Here is a 9,655-nt window from a genome sequence, read left to right as displayed (position 1 = left end):
GCAGCATTGACATGGTGCTGCAAAGGTAATGGGAAGGTAATGAATTAGCAGCAGCAGCAAGAACAACAATGGCATACTCTTTTCCCGCCCCACCCCGTTCAATACAGGTTTACTATTTCCAGGTTTGCTTGTTTTTTAAAAAACAAAAACTTACCATTTTCTGAAGAAATGGTAGCTCTGATTTAAATGAGAAAATGATATGGGACAGCAACCAGTTCTGCAAGTTTGCAACAAAAGCCATCTTTGCACAGCCCTGATTGGCTAGAACCAGTGATATCAGAAAGCCACCACTCCTCCCCATACAAGCTGTGCTAAAAAAAAATCTTGAAGTATGTAGGAGGGAAAAGACAAGTGAGTGAACCAGTTTTCTAATTGCTGTTAGTTGCTTTCCAAATACAGTGGAACCTCGGGTTATGTACCGTCCTCCTTACGAATGCTTCAGGTAATGAGCTCCGCTAACCCGGAAGTAGATACCCCTAGTTGCGAAATTTGTCCTGGGATGCAAGCGGAAGTCACGCGGCAGTGCCGCGGCAGCAGCAGGAGGCCCCATTAGTGAAAGCGCGCCTCATGTTAAGAATGGTTTCAGCTTAAGAACAGACCTCCAGAATGAATTAAGTTCGTAACCGGAGGTACCACTGTACAAGAGGAAATTGAACTGAACCTTGCAGAGAAACATGCATAGTGACACTTGTTTTTGGTAGATCTGTATGCATCTAATTCTCTTTCTGAACCGCTGCAAACCAAGTTTAAGGGAAGTTTAAGGCGATAGTTGAAGAATCCATTTCTGTTGCTTGTCAGATCACTGGAAATCTATGATTTTGGAATTACTATTATTAGTATTAATATTATTATTTTACTAATATAATGATACCTAAGTCTATAACCAGCACAAACCACAATGCTACTTCAAAACTTACAGAATCCAGGTAGCTCAGATAACAAGATATTGCTTTTGCCCAGTGTGTTTCCAACTTAGCTGGAACAAAGCTGCTTTTCCTGAAGCTATCCCTTTCAGGGCTGACTATTCAAGTGCTGCTGAAAATCAGAGACTGGACTGGGAACCTGTGGCCCTCCTTGACCATTGGACATGCTGGCTGGGGCTAATAGGAATTGAGCCCAACAACATCTGGGTGACTACAGGCTCTCCATCCCTGCCGTAAATGAACTCTGTGCATCTTTTCATTGAGGCAATGCTTTTAAAATGATTGTGCAAACAATATTTATTCTTTTTGTAGCATTCTATTTAACCAAGGGAAATTCATCATTAATGAGTACATTCAGAATGGTGTATGTTATCAAGATAGCCTCATACAACAAATACTGCAGTTCTTTTAAAGCAGCCAAATAGGAAAAGAAGTCATAACAGAGGATTACACAGAGTGAGAGCCTTTGTAAACATCCACCAAGCCTTGTGAATGCCGGATGAAAGGTCTATCAACAAAACAGTTGTTCTATCTATCACTTAATCGTCTCCTTAATATTACATCACTGCCACGTATTACAACTTCCCATCTTTTCAACATCAACATGTTGTTGTTTTTGTAACAGGAACCATGTAAAACAGATAAGCTGCCCCCAATCCACTTTAATAAATACTTCAGCATATGATCAGGGTAATTGAAACCTTATTCTTCTATACAGCTGAACACAAGTGGCACATTGCTTGCAAAACCTTCCAAGTTGGTGGTCTGGCAACTTTGCTTTATCAAGAAGTGCCAGCTTCCCATTCTTTCAATGCCTGTTTAAATATGACCATGCTAATTTCCAATAGTGATTCTGAGTTCAAAACCATAAAGAAGATAGTTGTTTTTTATTTAATTAACCCAGAATAAAGGATGGTATCTTAAGTCTGTGCCAGCAGTGCTCCATTTTTAAGAGTACGGTGTCCCTGGTTTTTGTGGAATGTGCACATTTAGAGTTTGAGTGAATTTTATATGTTGCATGCTGAAATACCATAACCACATTTGTGATAATACAACAAGCAATAACTGCACCCAAGGGCCATTTTTGGTAATTGTATTGTTGTTTTCCTTGGACTTGGATCTACAAAGGGCCATTTTCCAAGTTTGTACAGAGAAGAAATATTCTGCTCTGTAGATTTCTGCGTTCTGTTGGGTTTTTTAAAGGCTCTGTTCCATCCCTTTTCCTCTGCTTATTTATGTAAACAGGAACCTGGTTAGAACAATTTTTGAGAGAGCCGCATGCTTCTGCACTCTGCATTATAATTCATGCCCATAAATCCATGCTGCATTTATTCTATGAAATCCAGGAGGTTACAGTCCAACGCATCCAAGCAAACATCTGGCGCTTCAAGAGAAGTGCACATTTCTAAAAGATAACAGGACCAGCTCCATCATTAGGGAGAGTGAGGTGGCCACTTCAGGCAGCAGATTCTGTGGGACAGGGGGTGACAGTGACACGTTGGAGGCAGAGATGTGTAGGCTGTGTGATCTGTCCTACACTTCTTAAACAAGCCAATGTTCAATTGTCAATTCCATACATGGAAATAAGGGGGCCATCTCGTCCTTTACCTCAGGCAGCAAACTATCTCTGGCCAGCCCTGTCCACAAAGGAGCCTGCAGTGGAATAGGATAAGGACTGCACATCCCAACCCTAACCCTAAACAAAATGGCAGACACCAACTGTGCTATCGGTTGCTCTCTGGGCGGAACATCTTCTTGAGGACTGCCACACAGGCAGGGGCAGAGCTGTGCTCCTCCTGTGAGCAGGCGGCATCCTGAGAGGTCGATATCAGCACCGGCTTGTTCAACAGCTCCCGAACCCCCTGGCGGAACTTGGGATCCCAAACACTGTAGATGGCCACGTTCCAACAGCTGTTGGAAGTGAGGATCCAGAAGGCGTAAAAGGAGAACTTGCACCACTGGTATCCCACTACTGACCCCACAACAAATACCGCAATGGGGAGGAAGGAAACGGAGAAAGCAAAAGTCAGAATGCCAATGGTCTTGGCCGCGGTAATGTCTGAGAAGGAGACCTGGTTGCTACCGCCCTGTGCCTCTTCTCCCAGTTGCTTCCGTTTCTTGCAGTATTGGTGGACGGCTGCAAAGGTGACAGCATTGATCGCAAAGGTTCCGCTCAAAACTGAGAAATCAAAGACCGGGTACAGTAGCATGATATTCCAATGGGATTCGGGCGGCTTGTCTGTTGGAAAGGCGTAGTTGCACATCTTGCTGCAGGCATTGTACTGGAAGGTGATATCAGGGCTGGAGAGCAAGGGCACCACTGCCAAGCAGCAGCTCATGGCCCAAGAGGCCACAATGAGCCAAATAGTCCTGCGCTTGGTGATCACTGCTTTCCGGTGCAGAGGCTTCAGCACAGCTACACTCCTCTCGACCGAGAGCAGAAAGATGGTGCTGATCGAGACAAAGGTGCAGCCTGCAAAGATGGGCCCAGTGATGAAGCAGGCAGGCTTCTCATATTTATCCATCTCTGGTTCCATCCCCCAGGTCAACCTATTCACCTCCCTGTAAACGGAGTAAGGCACGACGATGAGCCCCACCGCCAAGTCAGCTAGGGCCAAGGAGGCCTTCAGGTAGCCTTGGGAGGTTCTGAATTGCCTGACACGGAAGAAAACCAGGAGGCTCACCAGATTGCCGAGGCTGATGACCACCACCAGGAGGACCATGAGGAACAGCTTGAAGACGTCCCCAGCAGAGGCCTGGCTCCAGTCAGTGCAATTGGGGCTCCTGCCACTGCTGTTTCCCAACATTGACCAGGTTGTATTTCCTTCCTAAGACAAGCAGGGAGCTACAAAGGTTACAGGCTAAGGTTTCTTCACCTCTGAAATTCCATGGGAGGTGCTTCACAGGGTGCTTTCTCCATACTGAATTTCCAGAAGTGGAGTTTGCAAGAAATAGCAGCAAAAACAATTTGAGTGGAAGTCCGGGTCAAGCTGCAGCCTATTCACAAATGTAGAATCGACTGCTGTGCCCACAAAGATGTGAAGTGCAGATCCACACAGGAACAAGCTTGAAGTGTCAATCAGGCTCCCACGCAATCTACTGTAATGAGTTCCTTCTCTCCCTCCCCCCCCCCCTCTCACACACAGGAGTCTAACTATAGTAGTGCATAGTTCACACAAGCAAAGGATTATTCAAAGATCATCTGCAAATACTGTGATCTTGCATCACTTTGTTCAAAACACACGCGTTGATACTGCAATGTCACACAAACCCTCAGATTTTTGCAGAAGCATCTCTCAGGCACACCTTGCGCGCGCGCACACACAAATATAATAACAGACCCGTCACCTCTTATATGAGAGCCCTTGAAGTATTCAAGTGGTATTTGCCCTGGGATAATACTATGAGAGGTAGGTTGCAGATATCCGACAGACTATCGCTTGCTTCTCCCTCTCTTGAAGAGGAGAACTTTCCGTGCCTAGATCTACGAGAGTTACAGCAGCCTCCAGCGTAGTAAAAGCAAGAAAACGGCAAGTCTTAACATTCCGCCATAGATTCACATACTGGCAATTTCTCGCATCGGTGAGAAGTCTTTACGCGGATTATCTGCACAGTCTCCTCCTCAAAACAAAGCAAAAGAACAAAGCAATCCTCGCGCCCTTTCCTGGAGTTGCCATTCAGATGCGCTCCGAAGTGGCTCCGCTCTTCTGGAAGGAACGTGCGCTCGAAAAAACCAGCACAAACTGGGACACCCATCAGCCTGTAAGGCTCCCTGTTCGCTCTCTCAAGCTTTGCGGCGCTGCGCGCAGCTCCGGACTGTTTTCATCCTCCACCTCTCCCCGCGTCGCTAGCCCGGCGGCTGCCTCAAAGTTCAAGGCACCCTTGGCAAGAGTCCCTGCGCCAACTCCGCTGCGCTCCCGTCCTGCGGCAAAGAAGCGGCGCTCCGGGGGTTGCTCTTGAGACCGGCGACACCCTTCCCGCGACAAATAGCCTCTCTTCTGCAACCCGAAAATGTGGTTACCCGAAAATCCATGCAACAGGTTCCTGGAGTTTCCAAAAAGAGGATGCTGCTGGAAACATTCGCCACGCGCCTCCAGATTGAATATGTCCAGCCCTCTCGGCTCTCCAGTCCTTCGGCTGCTCAACCAAAACTAACCCACGCGCCTGAGTTTCCAGGTCTTCTTGCGTAGCTGCTTTTGGCGACGCCTCCCGCCTCCGGGGACTGGGTTACGGACGGCTCTTGCCCCATCGGGCGCTCCCTGCTTTTCTCACCTAAGAGAGCAAAAGGCGAGGGGGACTGCAGACTGGAGACGCGCGAAACAAGACTGCCGAGATTCTGGGCGAGATTATTTGCAGTGCTGGGGGCGTTGCTTAGATTTCCCCCGCACTCGCCGGCTCCAGTTTGGGCAGAAGGGGTGTGCGAGGGGAATGGGTGTTGCTCCACACATCAGGGTCAGATTTTTCTGGGAGCGCGTGCGTGCGGGTGCTCCTAAGGGCGTGCTCCACATTGGCTGGCGGAACGCAATGTTGCCACAGGGGCGATATGGAGGGTTGTCGCTCTCATCCTACGATCGATCACCTGTTTCCCTTTATTATTATTATTATTATTATTATTATTATTATTATTATTATTTCCCCATAACAATTCGTTTGCCGAAAGAAACCTCTCGAAGACCAGTAGAATGGGCGTTTTCCCTGCACCGCTTTTTAATGCCGGACCAGTTCCATACATTCGCGAAATTTATTGCTAATGCTAAACCCCTTTTGTCATAAACATTGCTACGTCTCTCCCTCCCTTCCCAAATTGCCCTTCAGAGAGAACTTAAGAGACGTTTCTCCATACACAGTGGTCACGTGGGGGCGGCGGAATAGAGGGGCAGAATCCTAGAATCGGAAGAGACCCCAAGGGTCATCTAGTCCAACCCCCTGCGATGCAGGAATCTCAGCTGAAACATCCATGGCAGGTGGGCCAAGGTGCACAGGTGAGTGCCTGTTTGTCCGATCCTCAGATTTCTAAGGAAAATTGATGATGTGGTGGCACCCCTGTGTCCAGCCTTCTCTTGGGTGGAGTCCTTTCTTTGAAGGGGTGTCCTGCATGTGTTGTCTTGGTCTGTTCTCATGTAGAAATTCACTGCAAGGTGAGTTGGTGGTTAACGGATTTTATCTCCAATGTGGCCTGGGTGCCTGCATTGAGTAGAATCCAACCTCTCCTGCCAGGCCACATCTTTAAGCAAAGGATCATAACTCAGTGGTAGAGCAGCTGCTTGACATACAGAATGTCCCAGGTTGAATTGCCAGCATCTCCTGGTAGGGATGGGAGAACCCTCTGTCTGAAACACTGGGGAACTGCTGGATAATCACAGCACGTAATCCTGAGCTAGTGAGCCAGTGTAAGTCAGTTTCCAGTCTTCTCATAGTCAGCTCTCCAGGAGCCAGCCTCCTGAGTCATAGCTGCTTCTCAAAGGAGCCACATGCCAGATATTTAGCTGATAACACATACATTACATCCCCCCGTCTACCAGTAAAACATGAAATGAAAATATCCCTAGATGTTTACAGCAAGGAAGCAGATACAGGGCTAAATCATTGCTTTCTACTGTGCAACACAGTCCTCCCATCCTTTGGGTTTGAATTTCCTTCCATACATTGAATAGGTGTTGCTTTCACTTGCTGGTGCTTCTGGTCTACAAGCACGTTTTTACCTCTGTCATGAAAAGTGGAGGTGTTTTGGGTGGGTGGGTGGTGGGCATTTTCAGGGCAAGAGCGATGGGTGGGAGGGGATATTTAACTTTTTCCCCAGTTGCTATTTTTGCTCCTACTGAGGTAGCAAGAAAACTGCTTGCGTATTTGCGATTTGCGAAGTTAGGCAAGGTCTGGTATGGTGTCAAATAGTTTAAACAAGCCAAAAATCCCCAGAATGATAACAGACACTTCATATTAAAACTAAAAGTTCTCACTGTTTTTCACATTTCTCAACCAACAGAAGCTGTTTCAGTAAAAGATTAGTCCTTGTCCTCATTATGTCTCTCAAAGAAGTCTATTCATCTCCTGATGGTTAAAATGATCTGCAGATCCTTCACAAATCCTTCTCTTATAATATTGGCCGTCCAGACGTAAATAATCTCTCACAGTAAAAGATAAGTTGCTCACTTTAGATTTCCAACAGAACTTGGTTAAGCGATCATCTATCAAGTGTTTGTGAGTCCTCTCCAAATCCTTCAAAACAGGAAGTGCAAGCCATCCATCTGGACAGAGAACAGCATGAACTTCAGAGTAACTGACAAGCATGAAATAATAATGTCACAGTACTTGGCATCATTTCATCCTGCCTAATTTTTTCACTCTATCCTTGGGGTGCCCTAAGGATGAAAAAGCCTGAGAAGATTTGTCCACTCTGCATTCCCAGCACTGTTATCAACCCTCACTGGAGCCTGAGGCAAGTGTGGTTGGTCTTGAATCAGGGATCTAGCTGTCTGGCTTTGGCCAGACATCCTATTCACTGTGCGTTCATGATGGCTTTTGCTCATGCTGCAGCTGTACATGACCCAGTTTTCAATACTGTTAGCACCTGCAAAAGTGTTAGGGCAGTCACACTCTTTCATTTCCAATCAGTGCATATCCTGCTTAAGTCCTATAACTATTTATGCCTCAAATGTTCTGGTTTGTTTTTGAACCAGTTTCCTTGCACTGTAGCCTCTCTAGACAGCAGTATTGTGATAGCAATGGAGAAGCCCTGGACACCAGACTAAAGCAGAATAAATCCTCCACCACAATTATTGTGGGAAGGCCATGTTGCAGAGTACACTGGCAATAAAATAGCAACCTATGGGGGGCACAGGGGTGCAAATAGGCACAGCTGGTGGGAAGAGCCATTTCTTACCTGCAATGTTGAAGGGGCAAGGTGTGAAAGCTTCCCTTCCCATGCCATGGTTTTGGGGGACCCTATACCAGCCATTTTAAAAACTAATTGCTATGTGAGTGACACGTCATGTCCATGACCCTTAGACTGTCCTTTGCCTTTATGTAGCCATGGCTTCCCACTTCCACAATACCATACAAACTGAGAAAAAGTCACCTGAAGGACAAGAAGAATTTCACTCCTGTTTTACTGGAAGTCAAATATATGGGCTGTTTACATGGGCATGCCTTAAAATAGTTCAGCTGCTGTCTTAAAAGATGTACAGACATAATTTTGGGTGGTGGTTTCTCCTGGTAGCAGACCATTATCAAGGCTGGTATATATATAAAAAATAAATTCTCTCAAGATTGTTGATCCAGCCCTGCCAGGCCTAAAGTAACATCGGAATCTTTAAATCCTAGAGCAGCCATGATAGAATGAAATGGATACCGTAGTGAAGGGCAGGGGGGGAGGAAAATCCAACCTCTGAGAAAATAAGGAAAGCGCTTGTGAGTCAAAAGTGACTCCTTTGAGGTACTTCTTGGGAGGTGGAAATGCTAATCTCCGGGCACAGCTCCTTATGTCACAAAGACTGCTAGTCCTACTCAGAGTAGACCCAAGGAAATTAATGAATATGACTAACTTGGGTCCCTTAATTTCAGTTGGTATATAATCTGAGCAAAACGTAGCGGGTTACAACCCCTAGGCCTATCTCTGATCAACATAACATGTAAATGTCCAGACGTCCAAGTACTTCCTATATATCTTTCCTGTTGTTTTGCTTTCTCCACCTTCCTTCCTTCCTTCCTCTTCTAAAAAAAATAAAAATAAAAATCTGGCAAATGAAGGCAAATGAAAATTTTGGATTGTTCTTCCAACTGCTGTCATGTGTTGCTTTATAATGTTGTTTTCAGCCTTACTTAGGTTTCAAAATCTCTCACACAAAGACTATTCAAATAATTCTAGCTATGTTCTCCTTTAGTTCTATATTTGAAACAGGAAATGTTTGGCTATTGTTTTTGAAACAAGTGTGTGCCCAGAAGAGCTTCTGTACAAGACATCCAATAGGTGGAATGGGTAGACTAGAAAAGGCAAATTCGTCTGGCTGTTGTTGTTGTTGTTTACTTGTTTAGTTGTGTCTGACTCTTTGTGACCCCATGGACCAGAGCACGCCAGGCACTCCTGTCTTCCACTGCCTCCCACAGTTTGGTCAAACTCATGCTGGTAGTTTTGAGAACACTGTCCAACCATTTCGTCCTCTGTTGTCCCCTTCTCCTTGTGCCCTCCATCTTTCCCAACATCAGGGTCTTTTCCAGGGAGTCTTCTCTTCTCATGAGGTGGCCAAAATATTGGAGCCTCAGCTTCAGGATCTGTCCTTCCAGTGAGCACGCAGGGCTGATTTCCTTAAGAATGGATAGGTTTGATCTTCTTGCAGTCCATAGAGTCTCCTCCAGCACCATATGTATGGCTACCTAGACATAAATTAATGGTTAGACATGTCCTTGCCATGGCCCCAATGGAAAAATATCAGCCAGTGGGCATGGGATAGCTTCCCAGAATTCAGTGTGTTTTGAGAAAAAATGGAAGGGAAATCTTAATGTAAACTATCCTGAAAGGTAGTGTGTGCATTAGCAAAGAAGCTGGTTAGCACAGGTTAGTACAGAATTATACTTTCAGCAGTCCTGCATTAAACCATCTTCCTAAACATACATTCTAATGAAAGATTTAGTCAGTAGTCAAAGGGCTCATATCCATAGTACTTTTTAAAAGTGCCTAGTTTATTATTACAATTACCTCCCTCTGCTTATTTCAAACACGATGGCTTTTAACTGTG

The 9,655-nt window shown here is 45.6% G+C and overlaps 1 protein-coding gene across 1 annotated transcript; it reads right to left on the bottom strand.

The window, feature by feature from the left end:
• Positions 1–1,202: 1,202 nt before the first annotated feature.
• LOC310765324 (beta-2 adrenergic receptor-like) lies at positions 1,203–5,448 on the bottom strand. Its single transcript, XM_083620134.1, has one exon. It carries the CDS (start codon positions 3,728–3,730, stop codon positions 2,648–2,650), a length of 1,083 nt encoding a protein of 360 aa, XP_083476260.1. The 5' UTR covers positions 3,731–5,448; the 3' UTR covers positions 1,203–2,647.
• Positions 5,449–9,655: the final 4,207 nt, after the last annotated feature.

Source organism: Podarcis filfolensis (genome assembly GCF_964270895.1).
Source record: "Podarcis filfolensis genome assembly, chromosome: 6".
In the NCBI taxonomy this organism is placed as follows: domain Eukaryota; kingdom Metazoa; phylum Chordata; class Lepidosauria; order Squamata; family Lacertidae; genus Podarcis; species Podarcis filfolensis.
The sequence above is the reverse complement of the archived record's forward strand: the minus strand, read 5'-3'. Positions and strand labels throughout refer to the sequence as shown.

What these genes read in the sequence shown, in the direction of transcription:
- LOC310765324 (XM_083620134.1), bottom strand. Translation starts at nt 3,730, where the DNA reads ATGTTGGGAAACAGCAGTGGCAGGAGCCCCAATTGCACTGACTGGAGC.